The 22,289-nt window shown below is 54.4% G+C and overlaps 2 protein-coding genes and 1 long non-coding RNA gene across 6 annotated transcripts; 1 reads left to right on the forward strand and 2 right to left on the reverse strand.

Annotated features, from left to right (window-relative positions):
* The first annotated feature begins 4 nt into the window (after nt 1–4).
* On the forward strand, nt 5–11,630 carry SLC7A4 (solute carrier family 7 member 4). 2 transcript variants are annotated; one of them, XM_072953168.1, is made up of 5 exons: nt 5–221; nt 8,950–9,980; nt 10,373–11,013; nt 11,245–11,353; nt 11,440–11,630. In XM_072953168.1, the coding sequence occupies exons 2-5, from the start codon at nt 8,999–9,001 to the stop codon at nt 11,628–11,630; spliced, it is 1,923 nt and encodes a 640-aa protein (XP_072809269.1). In that variant the 5' UTR covers nt 5–221; nt 8,950–8,998. The 2 variants fall into 2 exon arrangements, with proteins under 2 accessions (XP_072809269.1, XP_006219137.1); XM_006219075.4 differs by lacking the exon at nt 5–221 and adding an exon at nt 8,323–8,414.
* Nucleotides 2,903–8,389, reverse strand: LOC140690932 (uncharacterized). Of its 2 annotated transcripts, XR_012066316.1 has the most exons (4): nt 8,216–8,389; nt 4,313–4,394; nt 3,544–3,621; nt 2,903–3,429 (listed from the first exon to the last, which is right to left on the reverse strand). It is a non-coding gene; the product is annotated as an uncharacterized lncRNA (long non-coding RNA). The 2 variants fall into 2 exon arrangements; XR_012066315.1 differs by having other exon boundaries at nt 2,903–3,621.
* Nucleotides 11,631–12,741: 1,111 nt separating the features above from the next.
* On the reverse strand, nt 12,742–21,836 carry P2RX6 (purinergic receptor P2X 6). 2 transcript variants are annotated; one of them, XM_072953290.1, is made up of 12 exons: nt 21,694–21,836; nt 21,029–21,179; nt 19,720–19,791; nt 17,442–17,517; nt 17,212–17,305; nt 17,039–17,119; nt 16,820–16,961; nt 16,620–16,729; nt 14,668–14,761; nt 14,525–14,590; nt 14,300–14,377; nt 12,742–14,211 (listed from the first exon to the last, which is right to left on the reverse strand). In XM_072953290.1, exons 1-12 carry the CDS (start codon nt 21,825–21,827, stop codon nt 14,128–14,130), a joined length of 1,182 nt encoding a protein of 393 aa, XP_072809391.1. In that variant the 5' UTR covers nt 21,828–21,836; the 3' UTR covers nt 12,742–14,127. The 2 variants fall into 2 exon arrangements, with proteins under 2 accessions (XP_072809391.1, XP_072809390.1); XM_072953289.1 differs by lacking the exons at nt 19,720–19,791; nt 21,029–21,179; nt 21,694–21,836 and adding an exon at nt 18,105–18,216 and having other exon boundaries at nt 17,212–17,517.
* Nucleotides 21,837–22,289: the final 453 nt, after the last annotated feature.

Here is a 22,289-nt window from a genome sequence, read left to right on the forward strand (position 1 = left end):
GCTGGCGCCTGCTGAGTAACCACAAAGGGAGGCCGGGTAATTTATCTGTAAAATGCGATCTCTTTGCGTTGCTGCACGGGGTGTAGGAAGTGACAGGGCTCATCACTGACAGGGCTTTGCAGACTTGGCTGGAGCAGACACGTGCAAGGGCTCCTCAGTTAGCAACCTGCGCTGACGTCATTACCCCGCCTCCTGCCAGAGCACGAGGTACCGGCCACGAGGTAGGTTCCGGGAAGGAGGCGCTGCGAAACTGGGGAAAGTTCCGCCTTCCAGGGGGCGGGGCTTCTGCATGGGTCCGAAAATATCGCGAGTTTTCCAAGCAGCAAAGCTGGGTGGGTGGGCTGGATGGGGCAGGGCAGGCCGGGTACAGCGAGGTTGCAGCGCGGAGGGCAGTTGACCGCGGCCGGACCAGGGGCTTGGGTTTCCCGGGTGGGTGGGGCCAACCGGCAGCAAGGTGGGCTGACTCGGCTATTTAGGGGGAGGATGGGGCAGGAGATCCCACAGGTGGTCACTGCAGGAGGCCAGAGAATTACCAACCTGCTCACACACCTTGGCGAAAGGACATAGAATTTCCAAGGTTCCTGGAAGGGTGACTGATACCCTCAATTCACCACCCTCCCAGGATGCCCCCCATCCCTGCTGCTGGTACGTGGGAGAGTCGTGTTTACCCGACCCAAGAAACGAGCCCTTTCTTGGCTGTTCTAAGCACAACCCAAATACACTGGAATTTTCATGGAGAAGGCAGGACCTAAGAGGAGTTAATTAAAGAAAATACAAATAAATATAAATTATGAATTACTATAAAGTAAAATTAAAAACATAGATGCAAAATCCAGATTTCCTACCCTGCCTACCACTGCTAGGTCTCGGAGGCATGGGATGGTGTGTTCACAGCAGCAGTTCAGAAGGTCTGGGCTCGAGCAACACCCCCTACCACCGCCATGGATTCCATGGGGCTAACTCTTCAGCTCCCCACTCCTCCCTTGCTCGGGCAGATTTCAGAGAATGTGGTCAGGAAGTTAGAAGGGTCGAGCAGCTAACTAGGGTTTCCAGGGAGTGATGTTGGAAAACCAGAAACCCTCCTCTTCCAGGGAGGCCCACCACGATGGGTGCAAGGAACTAGGGCCAGCCTTGGGCAGAGAAGGTGATGGGAAATGGGAGAGAGGGAACCTCTGGTAAGGGCTGGAGCAGGTGGGGACAGATGTGACTGCCATGGCCAGGGCTGGGGGACAAGAGAAGGAAGAGCTGGGAAACTGGTCCACGGTGACAAGTGATGGGGAATTTGGGAGAGGTAATATGGGGCAAGATGCTGGTGGACTTTGAAGGGTGGAGTCTGAGCTAAATTTGGCCCTGGGGAGAAGAGCAGATTGGGGAGGGGAGTGTCCAGCAAGGGGACAAGAGAGGACAGAAGCTGCAGGAGACAGACAAAAGTGTAGGGAAAGATCACAATGACTTGGGAGAAATGTAAGATTTCTTTTGCCTTCCTTCCCCCCACCACAAAGCTCCCAGAAACTGGGGAAGGCCTGGACTAACTGAAATAAATAAGCTGATCTGAGCAATGTTGTTTGGATGCTAACAGAAATGACAGTTCCGGGAGGCAGAAGGATGTAGGGCCAACTGGATCACATGTGGCATGTCGTCTGAGTGACTGAGAGGAGTCAGAGGAGTAATGCCTTAACTTGAGTCCAGCAATGCAGAAGGGGCCTGTCTGGGGAGAAACAGTGGTCTCTCAACTTCTTAACCTTCCTCTATTTAGCAGGCTTCACCTGTCTCTGGCCACTCAACTCTTCCTGTCCCTGGGGTTCTTTCTTGCAAACACTTTGGTGCTTTATCTTTTATTTTTATAACAATTTTATTCATATAACATAATATTCACCAGCTTAAAATGTATGCTTCCATGGTTTTTGGTATATCCAAGAATTGTGCGACCATCACCACTGTTTAACTTCAGAACATTTTGATCACCCCAGGAAGAATCCCTGCACCCATTAGCAGTCACCTCCCATTGCCCTCCCCTCTCCCCAGTCCCCTGGAAACCATTAATCTGCTCTTTGTCTCTATAGATGTGCCTGAAATCATACAATATGTAATCTTCTGTAACTGGTTTCTTTCACCTAGCATAATATTGTCAAGATTTATCTATGTTTCTCACCACTTTATTTATTCTCATAGATAAATAATAGTCCATTGTATGGGTATTTCATATTTAACCCATCTTCAGTTGGTGAATATTTGGATTATTTCTGCTTTTTGGCCATTATGAGTAACGCTGCTGTGATAATTCATGTACAAGTTTTTGTCTTGATAGATGTTTTCATTTCTTAGGTATATACTTAGGAACAGAATGGCTGGATCATACAGTAACTTCCTGTTTCACATTTTAAGAAACTGCCAAATGGTTTTCCAAAGCAGCCGCACCCACCGGCAGTGTAAGGGAGTTCCAATGACTCCACATTATCTTTAACACGTGTTGTTACCTGACTTTTTGCCTATAGCTATCCTAGAGGTGCATTGCACTGTGCTTTTGATTTGCATTTCCCTAATGACTAGTGATGTTAAGAATCCTTCCATGTGGTTACTGGACATTTGTATATCCTCTTTGAAGAACTGTCAAGATCCTTTGTGCATTTTTGTTATTGAGTTGTGAGAGCTCTTTATATATTCTGGATACAATCCCCTTAGCAGGTACATGATTTGCAAAATTTTCCATTCTGGATTATCTTTTCACTTTTTTGGTGGTATCCTTTGAAGCATAAAAGTTTTTAATTTTAATGAACTCACATTCATCTATATATTTCTTAGTTTGCTTGAACATTTTGGTAGCATATTTATGAAACTGTTACCCAAAAACTGGGTTCGCCTCTTGGTGGGTATCTAACCAAAAGACACAATGAAGTCAAAGAGCAGGAGAAGAAAGGATTTATTACTCACAGCAAATAAGGAGAACTCCAGGGATATCTCCCTGAACAGCAAAATTGGGGAAGATTTAAGCTAAGGATGTATGCATATTTATGGAGGAGCTTGGGTGGTGTATGCATATCCGTGAAGGAGCTTGAGAGCAGAGGAGAATTCAGCATAGAATTGGGGCATAGTTTGACAGAGTCCAGACTCTAGTTGATTGAAGTCATAGAAGTCAGCAAAGGTCCACATTAGCATTCTTTGGATTCCAGTTGGTCTGGTTATGTCGACAAAGTTATGTCTGGTTCTCTTCCTTTGGGGACCCTGTACACTATCTGCCTACAAAACCATTGCCCAATGCACAGTCATAAAGAGTTACTCCTATGTTTTCTTGTAAGAGTTTGTTGAGAGTTTACTTAAACTACTTGATAATGTTGCTATATCAGCACCTACTTTGTGTGGCCGAGTAGCCTGCAGGGATCTTCAGCTGATAATTCACTCCTCCCAAGAGTGCATGCCCTAGATGACAGCCTGCAGGTCACAGGTAATTTAAGTTCTTGACATGAATCCCTCAACTGCCCTTATGATAAGCATTCTCCTTGACCTCCCAGACCAGCCCCTTGAGTGATCCTTAGATAAGCTTACCAAAACCCCATTCTCATTGTTCTGAATTGACCAATCCAGACTCAGCCAGGGAACCCCAAAGCACTCCACCTGCAGACCCTAAAAAAGGCATGTCTCCCAGGTCCTGTCATGTTCTCTGCCCACACAACGCCTTAACCGCCTGGTGTGGCCCCTCAAGGTGTGCTGTGTACCTCCTCTGGGATCTGTGAATAACAAACTTCTCTACTTCAATTCCTTCATGGTCTCTTGTTGAAGAGCGGCTCACCATCCAATACCCTCAGGGCTCCACTTAACAAATGTTAATTCAACCATCTCACAACAGGGTTCTATAGCTCCAGCTCTTACATTGAGGTCTTTGATTCATTTGGAGCTAATTTTTGTCTGTGGTATGATGTAAGGGTCCAACTTCATTCATTTATTTGCATGAGGATATTCATCTGTTTCAACATGATTTCTTGAAAAGACTATTCTTTCCCTCATTGAATTGTTTTGGCACTCTTCTCAAAAATCGATTTGCTATCAGCACAATGAGAAGACAAACCACAGACAGACTAGGAGGCATATCTGCAAAAGATACATCTGATAAAGGATTATTATCCAAAATATACAAAGAACCCTTAAAAGTCAACACTAAGAAAACCAAAAACTGATTAAAAATGGGCAAAATATTTGAACAGACACCTCGCCAAAGAGGATATACAGATGGCAAATAAGAATATCAAAAAATCCTCAACATCATATGTCATCAGGGAAATGCAGATTAGAAAAATAGTTAGCTACCACTACATACCTCTTAGAATGGCAAAAATCCAATACACTGACACCACCAAATGCTGGTAAGGATGTGGAGCAACAGGAACTCTCATTCAGTGCTGATGGAAACACAAAATGGTACAGCCACTTTGGTAATTTTTTACAAAACTAAACATTCTCTTACCATATGATTCAGCAATCACACTCTGATATTTACCCAAATGAATTGAAAATTTATCTCCACACAAAAACCTGCACATGGATGTTTATAGCAGCTTTATTCATAAGTGCCAAAACTTGGAAGCAACCAAGACATCCTTCAGTAGGACGGATAAATAAACTGTTGTACGTCCAGACAAGAAAGATTACTCAGCGCTAAAAAGAAATGAGCTATCAAACCATGAAGACATAAGACAATCTTAAGCGCATATTAATAAGTGAAAGAAGCCAATCTGAAAAGGCTACCTAATGTATGATTCCAACTATATGACATTCTGGAAAAGGCAATACTGTGGAGACGGTAAAAAGATCAGGGGTTGCCAGAGGTTAGTGGAGAGGGAGGGACGAACAGGTGAAGCACAGAGGGTTTTTACGGCAGTGAAACAATTCTGCATGATACTGTAATGGTGTCTGTCATTATACATTCATCGAAACCTATAGTGTGTACATCACCAAGAGAGAACCCTAATGTAAATGATTTTAGGTGATAACGATGTGTCAATACAGGTTCATTAACTATAGCAAATGTACCACTTGGGCAGATGTTGATAATGGAGGAGGCTGTGCTTGTGTAGGGAGTGGGGGTATATGGGAACTCCACCTTTTGTTTAACTTTCCTGTGAACTTAAAACTGCTCTAAAAAACAAAATCTATTTTTTAAAAAATTAATTGGCAAAATATTGGCCATAAATTTAATTGGTCACAAATTTACATTGGGTACAAATTTTTAAAAATTAATTGGCCATGTTTTTGGACTCTCAACTCTGTTTCACTGATCTGTAAGTTCTTATTTCAGTAACACACTGTCTTGATTTCTGTAGCTTTGTAGTCATTTAGACATCAGGATGTGTGAGTCCTCCAGCTTTGTTCTTTTCCAAAATTTTTTTGGCTATTCTGGGTCCCTAGCATTCCACTGACAATTTCTGCAAAACAGGCAGTTGGGATTTTGATAAGGACTGAATGGAAACTGCAATTTAGGGAGTACTGCCACCTTTACCATATTAAGAATTCTAGTCCATGAACATGGGATGTCTTTCCTGAATTTATTTCAATGATGTTTGGTAGTGTTCTGTGTACAAGTCTTGCATTTCTTTGGTTAAATGTATTCTAAGTATGTTTATAAATAAATTTCTTCTTTTTGATTCTATGTAAGCAGAACTGTTTTCTTAATTTCACTTCTAGATAGTTCATTGCTATTGTATAGAAATGCAATTCATTTTTGTATATTAATCTTATATTGCAGAACTTGTTTATTAGTTCTAATATTTTTTGGTGTGGATTCTTTAGGATTTTCTATACATATGATCACGTTACTAGAATTCATTTTACTTCTTCCTGTCTGGATTCCTTTTATTTCATTTTCTCACTTACTTGCCATGGCTAGAACCTCCAGGAAAATGCTGAATGCAAGTGGTGAGAGTGGGCATCCTTACTTTCCCGATCAGAAGGGAATGCCCATTGGTGTAGCAGCCAACAGGTTTTCGTAGATGGTCTTTACTGAGATGAGGACAGTTCCTTCTCCTCTTCCTCCTCCTCCTCCTCCTTCCCCTTCCCCTTCTCCTTCTTCTCCTCCTCCTCCTTCTTCTTTTTGACTTATTTATTTATTTGATGGAGGTACTGGGGATTGAACCCAGGACCCTGTGCATGCTAAGCGTGCACTCTACCACTTGAGCTATACCCTCCCCTCTTCTTTTGTTTTTTGATGCTTTCTCTTCCCTGCATCTTTGTGGTGCTGCTGTGTGGAACAGCCTTGCTTGGGTTGAGGGGGAAGCTCAGCCTTACCCCTGGAAGCTTACAGTTCACCATGTCCATCATGCTTGGCCTCAAATATCCTTTGGGTGTTGCTGCCTGTGATGAGAGCACATCTCTGGGTAGATAAACAGTCAGTGCCCTGAAACCCTGCACACCAGCTCTCACGGGGTCATTGGTGAGGCCTGAGAAGTACATTCTGTTACAAAACTGCCCAAGACTCTTGCTTTGAAATGCATTTTTCTGGATTTCTGCGTAGGCATTTCAGAACAAGGAAACATCTGCTTAGTTATGTTTAGGCCACACGAGAGCAGGGGAAGATGCCTTCCCTGCAGGAAGTGAGAGCCCATCTGAGCATCTCCTCAAGACAACAGGTACAACTCAAATCCGGCTTCAAAACCTGACATAAGAATAGAACTTTAAAAGTTAACCATGTCTTCAATTATTGTGTGCCAGGGTAAAGCAAGAATCACAGTAGAAGATTAGAGATAAAAGTTAGGGAGTTCTAGGTCCCAAATAATTACCAGCTATTAAAATTCCAGCAGGGAGGGAATAGCTCAGCGTAGAGCGCATGCTTAGCACACATGAGGTCCTGGGTTCAAGCCCCAGTCCCTCCATTTAAATAAATAAATTTTTAAAAATATTTTAAGAAATTCCAAAGCTTTGCTTCTCTACTTGGTACCCTGTCACATGTTTCTCATCTATACAGGGGCTGATTAATACGCTCTTATAACTCTTCCCGGATACCCAGGACCTGCTGAAAATCCTCTCAGTATAACATGACTTAAGATAAAACTGTCACCATGTCTATACAAGAAAAACACTTTTTAATGCTGGATTTTTGCTTCCTCTCAGGCCTATCATGGTTTTCTAGTTTATGTTCTTTGCCTTAAGGGAATAGAAGAAATCGCCCAGGAAAACTCTGGGAAATGTCTGGATCAAAAAAGCTCGATGACTCTGGTTCCCTGCCTAATCCAATGTTATGTTGAGAATAAAAGCGGGGTGGAAAAAAAGAGACAGTATCAGCCAAATAACAGAAGGGATCGAGGGGGCTGGATAAGGCAGTGTTCCCAGCGGCACCTTCTTGCCAGGGGGTGGTCCACCAGCCTGCCATGAGCCCACTGAACCAGACAGGCTGGGGGTGCCCTTAAAATCCTATTCCACAAACCACATATAAACCTGAAAACAGGTGGGAAGTTCTGGGGGAAGAGGATACCTGTTTTGATTTTGCTTTGCTTGGATGGATGGTCATCATCTTGCCGTGACAAGGGCACACCCCATCACACACACCTTTTCACTTTCAAAGCAGTGGAAAGAGCTGGGCAAAGAGCCCCGGTCCCAGGAAGAAATCAGCCTGGTCACGTGATGGGCCACAGGGATGGCCTGTGGTGCGGGACTGGCATGGAGTGGTGCTCAGTACACTGTGCCTCTCACTGACAGCCACGAACTGGGGGGCTGCTGTGAGGTCCCCCACGGTCTGAGGGGCCCTAGGGGTGCCCAGAGCTGGTGGGCTGTGGGTTGGTCCCAGGATACTGCTTCCTCTTTTTAGGAAACTGTGCATAGCTAGAGGCTAGGAACAGCCAGCCTGAGTTCTGCCAATTCATAGGACATTCCTGAGAGTCGTGCACTCCCCCGCCAACCTATGAGGTGTCTTACTGTGTGGGGGATGTCAGGATTGCCCAGGGCCACTCAGGCAGATCTGTACTCTCAGCTTACCAGGGCCTGCCTGACTCCAGCGCCCCCACACCCTCAGTGCTGGGGGTTCCTGGATGGTGTCCCGCTTGGTGAGGGATAAACGAGGGTGTCTGTAGCAATGGGATGCGGATGGGATCCAAACCAATCCCCGCAAACTTGCACCTCAACCTCCACCAGCTTCGGAGGCCACCCTAGTGGCCTGGGCTTCCTCATCTGTGAACTGGGCACAGGGACAGGGCGTCCCCAGAACCTGGCGAGTTAGGAGTGAGTGGGCTACCTGGTTGTTCCTGACAGCGAGGTGGGGCCCCGCGCTGGGTCTGGCGCCCGGGGGTAGGGCGGGCTCTGCGTGCAGACGACACCAGCAGGAGGCAGGCGGCAGGCGGGGCGGGCTCAGCGCGCAGAGCAGCAGCAGCAGCTAGACAGCAGGTGGGTCGCAGGGTTCTGCGCAGACGACTCGGGAGGAGGCAAAAGCTCAGGTACCTGGGGACGGGGCGCGGTGAAACTGGCTCCGGGGGTAGCAGGGGCGTACAGGGGGGGGGGCGGGCACAGCTCTGAGCCTGAGGTTTCTGAGCCAGACCGAGGGTACCCCCGCTTGCGGCCAGTGCTCGGTTACTCCAGCCCTGCGGGGCGGGGGAGGGGAAGGTGACCACGATGTCTGAGGCCAGGTGGCTGCCTGGGCTACGCCCAGGGCCGCAGCTCCGCTCCTGTTCCGGGTCCTGGAGGCCTGGCCCAGCTCCCAGGAAGACTCCGGTTTCCACCTGGCTCTGGGTTCCCAGCCGCGCTCCCTGGGGCTGCCCCCTCCTCACCTTCAGGGCTACCCCACCAAACACACCCAAATTCGCTCCACCAGGCTCCCTGCCCTGCCCTGAAAGCATCTCTGGGACCTCCTGCCCAGCCCTGTCCCAGCCCAGCCCTCCAGCATGCCAGCGTTCAAGGGCGCTCAGGTCCCCTGGGTGGGGTCCAAGGAAGGACTGAAGCTGGTCAGTGACCCAGACTGTCACTCTCCTCCAGCCCTGGTAGGTGCTGGCAGCTGGCTCCGTGCTCCTCCCAACTGCTCACCATGGCCTTGGGGCTGCCCAGCGCTGCTGGCCTGGCCCGCCTCTGCCAGAGGGTGAATCGGCTGAAGCGGCTGGAGGACACCACCATGGAGACATCACTGAGGCGCTGCCTGTCCACACTGGACCTGACCCTGCTGGGAGTGGGGGCCACAGTGGGCTCGGGCCTCTATGTGCTCACAGGCACCGTGGCCAAAGAGATAACCGGCCCGGCGGTAGTCGTGGCCTTCGGAGTGGCAGCCGTGGCCTCCCTGCTCGCGGCCCTGTGCTACGCGGAGTTCGGGGCCCGCGTGCCCCGCACAGGCTCTGCCTACCTGTTCACCTATGTGTCCATGGGTGAGCTGTGGGCCTTCCTCATCGGCTGGAACTTGGTGCTTGAGTATGTGATTGGTGGTGCCGCTGTGGCCCGTGCCTGGAGTGGCTACCTGGATGCCATGTTCAACCACCAAATCCGCAACTTCACTGAGGCTCACATAGGCGTCTGGCAGGTGCCCTTCCTGGCCACATACCCAGACATCCTGGCTGCCAGCATCCTGCTCCTGGCCTCCATCTTCGTCTCCTGTGGAGCCCAAGTCTCCTCCTGGCTCAACCACACCTTCTCTGGCATCAGCATGCTCGTCATCCTCTTTGTCATCGTCCTGGGCTTCATCCTGGCCCGCCCACACAACTGGGGAGAGCAGGAGGGCGGCTTTGCGCCCTTCGGCTTCTCTGGCATCATGGCCGGTACTGCTACCTGCTTCTATGCCTTCGTGGGCTTTGACGTCATCTCTGCCTCCAGCGAGGAGGCCCGGAACCCAAAGCGTGCTGTGCCCCTGGCCATCGCCATCTCGCTTGGCCTGGCAGCCAGCGCCTACATCCTGGTGTCCACTGTGCTCACCCTCATGATGCCCTGGCACAGCCTGGACCCTGACTCTGCGCTAGCCGACGCCTTCTACCAGCGGGGCTACCGGTGGGCCGGCTTTGTTGTGGCGACTGGCTCCATCTGCGGTAAGTGGAGCCCTGCCCTGGCCCCCAGGGAGCACACCTCCATCTGGGCCTTAGTTTTACGAGTTGTATAATGGGTTCAGGAAGGTGCTAATTATGAGACTGTCCCCCCAGGCTTGTTGGGAGGGACCTGGCCGCCCCACCCTCATCGTCCGTTCTGTGCATATGCGTCCAGGTCTCTCCTGGACAGCATGACTGAGCCCTCACCAGATTCCCAGTGGCCTGCGACCTAAACTGAGGGGTCCCATTCCTGGGTTGGGGGAGTGACAATCCCGACTCCACAGTCACTCAGGCTCACTCTGAGAACCCAGACAAACTCGTGCCCCTACTCCCAAGGTGGGCGTGGCCCCGGGGGTCTGTCTGCCATGCTAACCAGCCCCCACCCTCTGCCACAGCCATGAACACAGTCCTGCTCAGTAACCTTTTTTCCCTGCCGCGCATCATCTACGCCATGGCCGTCGACGGGCTCTTCTTCCAGGCGTTTGCCTATGTCCACCCCAGGACGCAGGTGCCCTTGGTGGGCATCCTGGTGTTTGGGGTTCTCACGGCTTCTGTGGCGCTGCTGCTGGACCTTGAGGCGTTGGTCCAGTTCCTGTCTATCGGCACACTGCTGGCCTACACCTTCGTGGCCATCAGTGTTATTGTGCTACGATTCCAGAAGGTCTCTCTGTCCAGTTCCCCAAGCCCAGCCAGCCCTCGTCCCGCACCCAAGGAGTACAACTCCTTCTCAGACCGTATAGAGCTGGTGGGCACTGAGCAGGCCCTGGCCCCTGAGCCTGGGCAGCTCCGGCCAGTCCTGAGGCCCTACCTGGGCTTCCTGGATAGGTGTGGCCCTGGAGCTGCCGTGACTTGGGCCATCTGCATCCTGGTGGCCTCAGCCATCACCCTGGGCAGCTTGCTGATCTTCGGGGACTCAGCCCTGCACCTCCCTCGCTGGGGCTACATCCTGCTACTCCTGCTCTGCAGTGTCATGTTTCTGCTCAGTGTCCTTGTCCTGGGGGCCTACCAGCAGCAGTGCCAGCAGGACACTTTCCAGGTACTCCCCACCCCCACCCCCCACTTGCTGTCAGCCCACCAGATCCTCCCACCCCCCCACCCACCTGGTCCTCTGCCACAGCTGAGCGAGCCATGGCTCCCGTCTCTGGGAGGCAGCAGGCACAGCCCCCTCCATCTGCAACTGGGCCGTGGTCTCCAGGATCTCCAGAGGCAGAGAAAGTCTCTGAGGTCTCGGGAGAAGCCCCAGCCCAGCCCTGACCTTGTGCCTCAGATCCCCCTGGTGCCACTGACTCCAGCGCTGAGCGTCCTCCTCAACGTCTGCCTCATGCTGAAGCTGAGCTACCTGACCTGGGTGCGCTTCTCCATCTGGCTGCTCATCGGTGAGTGGGGCCTGGGCTGGGTGCTGGGCAGCCCGGAGGAGGGCGAGCCCCGGGACCTGCCGCTCATGCTCCCCCGCCCATTGCAGGGCTCACCGTGTATTTCTGTTATGGCATCTGGCACAGCAAGGAGAACCGGCGGGAGCTGGCAGGGCTGACCGCCACACGCTACGTGGTTTTCCCCAGCGGCAGCCTGGAGGGGACAGTGCAAGCCGTGCAGCTCCCCAGCGAGGCGCCAGCCCAGGAGCCCGGCCACGCCGAGCAGCCCTCCAGTCCGTGAGGAAGGCTGGGGACCTGCCCACCCTTGCCCGCCTCCTCGGGAGGCCTGCCTTCTCTCCAGGGTGGCTCCAGTTTGTGGGCCTGGCCACCCAATGGGGTCCTTGGGACCTCTGGACTGAAGGGACTGAGCTTCACATCTTTGGAAATGGGCGTGGCCAGCGCTGGTGCGGTGGACTCTTTGCCCAGTGCTTTCCAGTTTATGACCAACTCCAGCTACCTGGGCAGGTGGGGTGGGCCGGTGGGGTAGAGTCCCCAGCCTCAGGGATCTACAGTAATAACTGCACGTAGCCTGCCAGCATCCATTGTTCCTTGTGGCGCCGAGCCCTCACCTGCCTCCGGGAACCACTTGTCCCCAGTGCACAGCAAAGACACAGAGCTCTGCAAGGCAGTGGAGGGGGTGTGCAGCCCTGGGACAGCCCTGAGTCGGGGACATTCAGGCCAGTGCCCTCTGCCCAGCTCAGAGGAAGCTACACTTCCCAGCAGCAGGCACCAGGCACAGAGGGGTCCAAGACTGGGGCAGAGTCAGACTCCCCTCCCCAGGCTCCTCACCACAGGACGGGTGGACCCAGAAAGTTGAGCCTGGGCCCCCAGGATGCCGCCTAGAAAGGGCAGAGGAATTTTGGGGCCCCCTTGGTTTCCCCGGGGCTCCCAGAAAGCGTGTTATGTGCCCGAGTCCTGCCCAGGGAGGCAGAGAGACACTCACACAGGCATGCGGCCACCTGGCCCACACCCTGGGGTGCACACCCACTTGTAGACTGAGTCAACAGCTGTTTCCAAACTCAGATTTGTGGCAGCTCTCCAGCGGTCATGGCTGGTGCTCCCAGCTCTCCGTCTTTGCCCCATCCCCAAGGGCTTTGGGTAAAGGCTCCAGTGGTACCTGCGTGGGGATGGGTACGTAAGAGCCTGGGCCTGCTCCAAATTCCTTCCAGCCCACCTGGTCCGGGGGGGTCCCCAGGCTCACCCTGGCCCGCCCCGCTGGTCCCCCCGGTGATGCTTTCACCACCACAGACACCTCCAGCTCGCGTTCCTGCCCGAAAGGACCATGCGGGAAGCTGCTGGCTTTGGCAGACTTTACTCCTTCATCGTGTAGCCATCACATCAGCTTTCTCTGGGCCCCTGTCCATGTGACCCCACCGCAGGGACGCAGGGATCCAGAGGCGGCAGAAACCCCAAGGCTTTGCTGAGGCTCCAGGTGCCAGATGGTTCCAGATGCTAGCCCAGCCTGAGCCCCAGCCTGGCCCTCCCCATTCAGCCCACGTCACTGCACCAGCAAGCAGCCAGCACGCCTGCTCACCAGGGCCCATGAGAAAGCAGCCCCTCACCTCCCAGGGGGCTCCCCCAAATCCCTGCTGCTGACTCGGGGCCAAGACCCCTACAGCCTGTCCCTCCCTCAACTGTGGGCACCCCCTGCGGCGTGGGGAGCTCCCAGCAGGCAGGACTCAGACCCCCATGAGGATTCCAGAGCCAGAACCAGGCCAGCCTCTGGGGGCCTCTGTGATTTGTTTGGGACTTTCCCTCCAGCCCAGAGGGCTGGACTCCACCTGAAGTGAAGGACAGGGTCTCCTTCAAACTGTTGCCTCAGGCTGGTTCTTAGGTATGACCTTGGGCAGCAGTGAATTCCAGACACAATCCTCCCCACCCCAACATGTTCCAGAAGGCTGGGCTGGGTGTCACCCAGGGGGCCCAGAGAAGGTCCTAGAGCCTCCAGTACTGCCAACTTAGCTCCTCCATCCTCTCCTCCCAATCGCAGCCCTCCACAGGCCAAGGGCTGTCCCCAGAAGGGGCTGGTACACAGAAAATGAGTGGGTGCCTGTGCCCTTGCCTGGGGGCCCGAGGGGGTTGGGTCATCTGGCCCCACTTGCATTCCATGGATGAGGCCCCAGGCTGGGTGGGGCCCTGCCGCAGGCAGCCCAGCACCAGCACAGCGGAGGCACCCTCTTATCAGGCCTCTGTCTACCCTGCCTTGGACCGGGCAGCATGGACTCTGGAGCAGCGCAGCTGAGAGTGTGGGGGCTCTACCTGCGACGGGGGCACTGCCAGGGGAGAGGGCTGGGGTCTGCACAGACAGTGGGAGGGTCTGTTCTGACCACTGGTGAGTGGGCTGAGCCTGGGAGAGAGTTCTCCAGACACAGACACAGCAGGAGCCCCTCGGGACTAGTGCCCTGTGACATGCTCTGCTGCAGGTCCCTGTGCAAAACTGGCTTCTGTATCTCCCCAGGCAGCACCCTACTGAGGCCTGAGTCAGGGGAGGGATGGTCCGCCTGGGAGTTGAAGGATGGAATTCTCCTCCCCCTCGCCCCCCCGTGCTGGGGCTCCATCCATGAGGTTCCCCAGGCAAGGCCCCCACCTTTCCCAGCCCAGACCCCCAACAGCAGGGAACAGCTACTAGCCTCAGGAAGGGCTGGCGAGTGGGGGCCAGTGAGTGGAGGCAGGGCCACGGTCCCGGTGTCCAGCTCCCAGTAGCAGCCGTGGCCATCGGGACAGATGCTGGGTCCTCCCTAAGGCCTCTGGGCAGCCGGGCACGGGGGTGTGGATGCCTGCTCTGTCTGCTCAGGGCTGGTGGTCACCTTTGGAGCCTTTGCCTGCAGGTGAGAACAGCAGATCGGAACTCTAGCCTGTACCCTCCAGAAGTGTAGCGAAGCCCAGGGGCCAGGTCGGCCCGCAGCTCACCTCCTCATACTTGGTCTTCCAGTAGAAAGGAGCTTCTCCATCCACGTACAGCAGCAGTAGGTCACAGAGGAAGGTGATCTGGGAGAGGCAGGACTGACCTGTGTCCTGGCCCCCAACCTGCCCACCCCTCCTGCCACATCCCCAGCCCTCACCCCAAGGGCTGACCTCAGGCACCAGGGGCCCATGCTCACCAAACCAGAGGGAGCCCACGTTAGGCAGACTCACCACACCCAGCCAAGCTGCTCCTGTGCCCAGAGTGATGGTCGTAGGAATGAGCGCGAACTTCCCTGCCTGAGAGATCTGGGTGAGCCTCAGCCAGGACCATCACCACCACCTCCCCTCCACCCCCGTCCACCCCTGCCACCTACCCGCCCTGTGACGAGGATGTCGAAACGGATCCCGTAGAGTTTGAGCAGACTCCGGGCCTCCACGCCCGAGGCCTCCCACCAGTGAGTGGCTGTCCTGGGTATAGGAGAGAGCCTGGTGGCCTGCTCTGCCTGCTCCGGGGCCAGGCTGGCCCTCCTAAGCCTCCATCTGACTCATCCACTGACTCCATGAACCCCTCAGCCCCATCCCTGGGTCTCAGCCCTGTGTTGTCACTGCAGATACAGCAAAGGAGCAAGCTGGGACCCGCCTCTCAGGAGCTCCCTGCCTGTGGAGGGGACAGGGGCAGAAAGGTCCCTAAACAGACACTGGCCGTGGGGGTGGGGGAGGTGGGGGGCAGACCCAGGGCTGTGAGGGTCTGGGGAGGGATCTCACTCCTCCCCCGTGGACCTGGGAAGGTTTGCTGCAAGGGAGACTCTCAGGATGGTTTTCCAGCAGTCAGGGAGGTGCTCTTGACAGAGAAAGTAGAGCCGGTAAGGACACAGGGGTATGGGGAACAGACCCTGGGTCGGGGGCCAGTCCCTAATCATCACAAAGGGCAGGAGGTCAGGGAAGCCAGGCCAGGCCAGGTCCAGGGAGAAAAGTCAAAGGCATCATCTCCAGACCTGGCGGCTGTGTGAGCACAGGTGCATGTGGGTGTGTGCGTGCCTGTGTGTACACACACGTGACAAGGTGACATGAGGTGGTAGAAGGACAGGATTCCAGGGGTGGGGGGGTCTGCTTAGGAGACTCAAAGACATGACAAGAAACACCATGCAAGATCCCTGAGCAGCAACCTACATGTCCAGTGACAGATGACGATAAAGAAGATGTGTTGCATGTATACAATGGAATACTACTCAGCCGTTAAAAAGAATGAAATAATGCCATTTGCAGCAACATGGATAGACCTGGAGATGATCCTAAGTGAAGTAACTCAGGTAAAGAAAGACAAATATCATATGATTTCACTTACATGGGGAATCTAAAATATGACAAATAACTTACTTACAAAACAGAGACAGACAGAGAAAACAAACTGTGGGAGTCTGGGGTTAGCAGACGCAAACTACTGTATACAAAACAGACAAACAACGAAGTCCTACTGGGTCGCACAGGGAACTACATTCAACATCCTATAATAAACTATACTGGAAAGAATATGAAAAAGAATGTGTATAATAACATATTTATATGTATAACTGAATCACGATGCTGTACTCCAGAAACTGACACAATGTTGTAAACCAACTACACTTAGAAAAAAAGATCCTTGAGTGAATCCTGGATTGGAAAATAAAAAGATTTAGGACTATTACGGGCACAGCTGGGGAGGGAAATTTAAACATTAGATTCATTTTTCCAATGTTACATTTCCTGAGCGTGACAATAGGACAGCGGTCCTTTGGGAAAGGTCCCCACTCTCAGGACAGCCCTGAGAGGGGCGAGTGTCCACCGGATGTCTGCCATTTCCTTTCAAATGGTTCAGTGTGAGATCTATCTAAATGCACCCACTCGCTCTAGAGGGAGAGAGAGAGCAAACGCAGCAATGTGGTAAAAACAAAAGCAAGCCCTACTCAACCCAGGTGCCACTGTACGGGTGTTCACAACACTGAACTCTGACATTGTCTACAGATTTTTAAAAATTTTCTGATAAAGCTTTAAGGGAAAATTAAAAAAAGAAAGCCTTCTGTGTGGTGGAAGGGGGAGGGAGGAGGGGCTGGGGGTGGTTCTAGGAGCAGCCAGAGGTGCGGGGTCGGGGGGGGGGCGCTGGTGGGAGGCTGGGCGGAGCCTGTGCTGGGGGACCTGGAGCTGAGAAAATCCCCTCCTGCCCCTGGGCCCTCCACCCACACACAGGAGGCGTCCGGAGTTCTGGGAGGGTGGTCTGTCCTGACCGCCACAGAAGGACAGGTGGAGGAGGACCAGCTGAGGCGCAGGTGGGCAGTGGGGGCCGCACCTGAAGTTGTAGCTCCTCTCTTGCAGCTGGAAGGAGTAGTGGGGCCGGCAGTCAGAGCCCCAAGCGTCCAGGTCACAATCCCAGCGGACTTGGATGCCCACGGCACCACCCTGTACACAGCACAGCATTGCTCCACCAGCTCGCGGGCCCGGAACACTGTCCCAGCCCTCCTGGAACCCTGTCCCGACCCATGGACCCACCAGCAGTGCCAGGTCCTCAAAGACCCCTCCAGCCGCGGCCACAAGGTCCCCGATGCGGAACACCGGGCAGGAGGGGCTGGAGCTTGGGTCGTAGCGGCAGCGCTTGAAATAAGTGGGGTCCTGGGTCTCCAAGGCATTGGACCTGAGAGAGGTGGGCAGGGGTCAGGCCAGGCAGGGGACAAAGAGGGTCTTTGGCCAGTCCGGACGCCCCCACCTTACTTGGAGAAGTTAAATTTGCGGAAGGTGACGGTGTTTTTGATGAACAGCGTGAAGTTCTCGGCCTGGACCAGTAGGGGCTTCCTGCAGGGAAGGAGGGTGGTGGGGGGCAGGCTCTGAGGTCCTGGGGCCCCGTCCTGGGGGTGGGGGTGGCGGGTTGGAGGGGAGAGACTTACGTGGGCACAGTGCCGCTCTCCACTGGGCACCAGCCCCGGATCTCACAGGTCCTGTGGGTCCCGTTGAACACCACGCACTGGCCCGTCTTTATGCCTTGAAAACACAGGCAAACTCCAGGCCCCCAAACCTCCCCGGGCCTGGGGAGGGGGTGGAGGGGACTGTTGACAAAAAGGAGAGGCACAGAGGCACCAACAGGCCCACATGGGGAGCCACCCAGGGCCCCAGTTACCGTGGCTGTGCGTCCCTGCCTCCCCTTCAGGACAGTCCTCGTCGGCCCAGCAGCTGGCCAGCGGGATGGAGGGGTGCTGCGATGAAAGAGCAGAGTTGCCAAGGGCCCTGTGGTCCACAGGGACTCGACCCTCCTCGCCTTGGCCCCCCAGGGATCGCTGAGTTTGAGGCACATGAGAAAGTTGAAGGGTACAAATAAAATAGGGCAGGGGAGCAGCCCTGGCTGGACGGGGGAGCAGGTGCTATATTCCAAAGCCGAGCATCGTCCCCTCCCTGCCTGTTCTTTAGTAAAACAGGGACCTTGGTGCCTGCACACAGCCACGTTGTTCTGGGATCAGCCAGAAGGGGAAGGTGCTAAGCTTCCCAAGGGTCCCATGCCCCAGGAGGTAGGTACAGGCTCCCAGACGCAGTTCCATAGTCCTGTCCCGGGCTGACATGGACGCCGCTGCCCTGGCTCAGGGGCAGCAGGGAGACCACAGCGTCCGGCGCTAAGAAGGGCTCAGGGACTCTGAGCCAAAAGTGGTGAGTGGGCAGAGGACACTGTGGGGTCACCTGCTCTCCCTTGCTGTCCCTACCCGTGTCCTGAGTCTGCCCCTCCTCTCTGCCCTGGCTGGGCCACCATCTCCTTCAACCAGACCCCACAGTGACCACCATGGGGCCCCACCTCTGCCTCATCCACCTCCATCCAGCAGCCTGAATGGTCCCTCCTGAGGCGCAAATGATGACCCTGGAGGTGCCTCATCCCATAAGCTCGGAGCCTCTGCCCAGACAGCCGCCTCTGCCCGGATGTCCTCAAGATCCCAAGTGAGCCTGGAGTCCAGCAGGAAACCCTTCAGATGCCCATTCCTGGGGCTCCCAGCTGTGGCCTCTGCCCCCAACACAGAACCTGCCACCGTGGCCGGGCTGACTGTGCAGGAGCTTGTCGGCGTGGAGGGTGGCTTTGCAGCCCTGGGGGAGGCTTGGCGAGTGTTCTCTGAAGTCTGTGATGCTACACGGAGCACAGTGCACGTGCCGAGAGGGTGGAGACGACCAGGACTCCAGAGGAGCTGGTCTTGGGAAGAAGGGTTTTCAGATCTGATGAATTACTTCCCCGCCCTGAAGTTTTGAGGGGAGAGCCAGAAGCTGGGACACCAGGAAAAGAGGAACCACACAGATTCCAGAAAAGTACAGAACCATGGCTCCAGCAAAATTGCGGGACAGTCCAGAAACTGAACAATAAGTAGATGTCTTCTGAGCATTTAGAAAGGGAAGGACATTGTGTGTGTTTGCTGAGTGCACGTGCCTCAGATCCTTTGAGGATGGGGAGACGAGGGACATGAAACCCCCAGTAACTGGTGGGACCAGCGACCAGGAATCAGGGGTAGGTGACCACACTGTTACTCTCCAGCCCAGCAAGTGATTATGTTTTAGCCTTGATGAAAGAAAGATGCCACCAGAGAGGAAGGCTTCCAAAACTATGTCCTGGGTCCCAAATGTTCAAACAAAATTCACAGCCAGGGAACTATACACTTAATGGTTAAGATGGGAAATTTTATGTTACTTGTTTTTTTATCACAATCAAAATGTGACCCATGCTGAATCCCTGGGACTTTCCTAGACAAGGGGGAAAGGTGAGATTTCAGGGAGAGGATCTGCATTTCTGGATGAGAAATGGACAAGGATATAGTGGGGGATGCTGGCTTGACCACAGCTGTCATGAAAAATACCCAGACATCGTAAGTGACCCTGAACTCAGCACAAGCACGGATGCGCTCTTTGCCCACAAAAACGGAAGCTGCCTCGGGACGCCTGAATGGAGGCCGGGCGTAGAGAAGGGAGGTGATCTTCCAGCCTGCCTCCTGCTACTAGAACCGACCTGAGCATTGTGCCCAGTTCTGGGTGATACTTTGACAATCTGCAGAGACCCCAGAGGGGTCCTAGATGGGGAGGGACCTAGACATGTTGTTGGGGACAGTGGTGGAAGACTCTGGAAGAAGGCTGCTCAGAGATCCGGAGTCCTGTCACTCACAGGCTGGGCGGCTTTGGGCATGTGAGTCTCCCTTGCTGAGCCTCTGTCTTCTCATCTTAAATGGGGTCATTTAAGTAGATCCTATTGGGCAGGGTACTTGGGATGACTATGTGAGATGATTCGCGGAAAGGTTTTCTCCCAGAGCCTGGGATAAAGTCGCACTTACTGACAAGCCCTCAGTCACCTGGGAAGGAGAAGAGGGGATATGGCTAGTGACCCAGGGCTGGCAGAGGAACTAGGGACCCACTGGGAAGCCCTCAGGCAGCCTTACCTCTGGGCATCTGCCCTGAACCTGTTCCGGCGTCACAAGGAAATTAGTCACCAAGAAGAACACGTTCTCTCCCTGGAAGGCAAGTGTCAGGGTTGGTCCCTGCTCCACTCTCAAACTGGGAGAGGCCTGAAGCTGGAAGGTTGGCTTGTGAGGGAAGGGTCCCCTCGAGTCATCAACCCTGTGCCCCAGGAGGATTGGAGGCACAAACAGGAGCCTGGCTGGGCTTCTGGCCATTTCTGAGCCCATGCCTGCCTCTTTGAGAAAAGCTTATTTCTCACGTTCACTCTTACTCACTCCACCACTGAAGTTCAGAGCCGAGTTGGACTGGGCACCTACCCAGGCTAGTAGGGAGGTGGACCCCTCACTGTACGCATGGCCAGGGGAGCCAGAGGTGAGCATGGTCTGGACAAAGGATGGCGAGCGTCTGTGTGGTGTGCATGAGAGCTCAGTGAGCTTGAGGGAAGCACACCCAGGAAGAGGAGGCAAGGGCTGGGCCAAAGGCAGTGGGGGTGGCAGTGGCAAGGATCTCAAGGGGCTAGGTGGTCCCCATCGTGGAAAGGGAGCCTTCCAAGTGTCAAAGGCAGGGGCTGGCAGGCTCAGCCTGGCTGCCCTGTGGAGGGCACCTGGGGACTCTCCAGAAGACCACAGCCTCATCCAGGTACAGTGAGGGCAGAAGAGCAAATTGTCAGGAAATGGAATGATCAGGAGGGAGGGACAGGAGGGCGTCAGGCTGGGTCTGGCTTCAGCGCTGGTGGATGCCATCGGATAACAAGAGGCCACGTAGAGAGAGGGACATGATTTCTCTCTGGACGTGATAGGGTGCACTCAGGAGGTGGCTGTGCTCAGGGCAAGTGGTCACCAGGGTTACAATTTGGGCATCAGCATGACAGAGGCGGAAACTGAGGCTGCGGACAGTGTGGGTGGAGGGAGAAGGGGTTGGAAATACAGCGTGGGAGGGCCAGAGAAGGAGCATCTGACAGAAGTGTTCCAGCTCCAAAAGCTCTAGGTGCCGGCCCCCATGCCCCTCCCACCCCCTACTCAAGCTCAAGCCTTGAGATGATTCTCTCATGTCCAGAGCAGACTTAGTAAATACATCCCTCTAGCCTGGCTTCCCGACCCATCCTCTCATCCACCTGGAAACCTTTTACATGCCTGAAAGCCTGGTCCAGACCCCACTCCTCTGTAAGGCCCTTCCCGAGCCTGGCCCTGTGACAGCACCACGCCTCCCCCGGCCTCACACACCTCTCTCCCACACTGCAAGGGTGCTATTAGAGGTGTCAGCACGTGGCAGCCTCACCGAGGCACTTACCTGTGGTGGCTTCACGAAATCAGCCACGTCCCACAGCCGATTCCCCAGCTCCCTGATCTGGGTCACGGAAACCCCTTTGAGCTTGGTGATGACAGAAGTCTGGGGGTCCAGGTCCTGCTCCTGGTAGCCTTTTTTCGTGAGGAGGGCCCACCTGGGAAGGAGGTGATGGGCAGTGCTGTGTGTCCCCAGCACATAGCAGATCTGGTCCCCACCTGCTCAGACTCTCTCCCCACACCCTATAGGCTCCCAGCCTGGTGATCAGGGGCTCCACCTCCTCTCCATGCCTCGGAGAGCCAGTGGGGAGGGAGACCTCATGGGGGTCTCCCGTCAGGCGCCCATGGACTTGGAGATGTCCACCACCACCTCTTTCACCAGCCAACCTCCTCCACCAGCCAACCTCCTCCTCCTTCCCTGTCTAGATCCTGCTCCCTCCTTAAAGCTAGAACTGGTGGTCTCTACCCGGGCCTTGGTGCTCCAGCTCTCATGAGAGTCAGGGACTACCTCCTGCCCGATCTGGGGCCTCCTGCTCTGTGCCAAGCCCACCAAGGGGCTGGGAACAAGTCTCCACTACCACCAGCCCAGCCCCTGAAGAATCAAACCCTCACCCCAGCCCAGCAGGACCGGCATGCTCCCTCTGGCCAGCATGCTGGGAGCTGTTCTCTTACCCCACCACGTAGACCACGACCCCCAGCTGCAGCAGCCTCTGCAGGGCGCCCACCCGCCAGTTCCGGGTCATCACATACTTCTCCGTTTTATAATCCAGAAGCCCCCAGCCCACTGCGGTCCCAGCGAAGCCCATGCTCCCAGCTCCTGCTGGCGCCTGGGGTGCATGAGTCAGCACAGCAGCTGCAGCCACAGCTGAACAGGCAGTAAAGCAGGCGCCAAGCCAGGTCAAGCCAGCCACTATTAAAGGGACACTTCCACCTAGGGCAGGCCTCCTCTTCCCAGCCCTGGGATCAGGCCCAACCCCCAACTGCTCTGGGCCTCCCACCCACTGCAGCCTCCCTCCACCCGGTCCTGGGCACGCAGAGAGGAGCAGTCTCTGTCCCTTGCCCTCTGGCCTCACTCCTTGGGGTGATGACAGGTGGGATAGGTACTGTGTGGGCAGCACGGGGCCAGCAGGAGAGGATAAGGAAAGCTTCAGGAAGAAGTGACCTCTGAGCTGACTTTGCAGATCCTGAAGTTCAACGAGCAGAGTTGGGGAGGAATGTTCTTGATGGAGGGAGCAACATTTGCGATGCTAGAGCATGAGAGAAAACTG

This window comes from Vicugna pacos, chromosome 32 (assembly GCF_048564905.1).
Source record: "Vicugna pacos chromosome 32, VicPac4, whole genome shotgun sequence".
Taxonomy (NCBI): Eukaryota; Metazoa; Chordata; class Mammalia; order Artiodactyla; family Camelidae; genus Vicugna; species Vicugna pacos.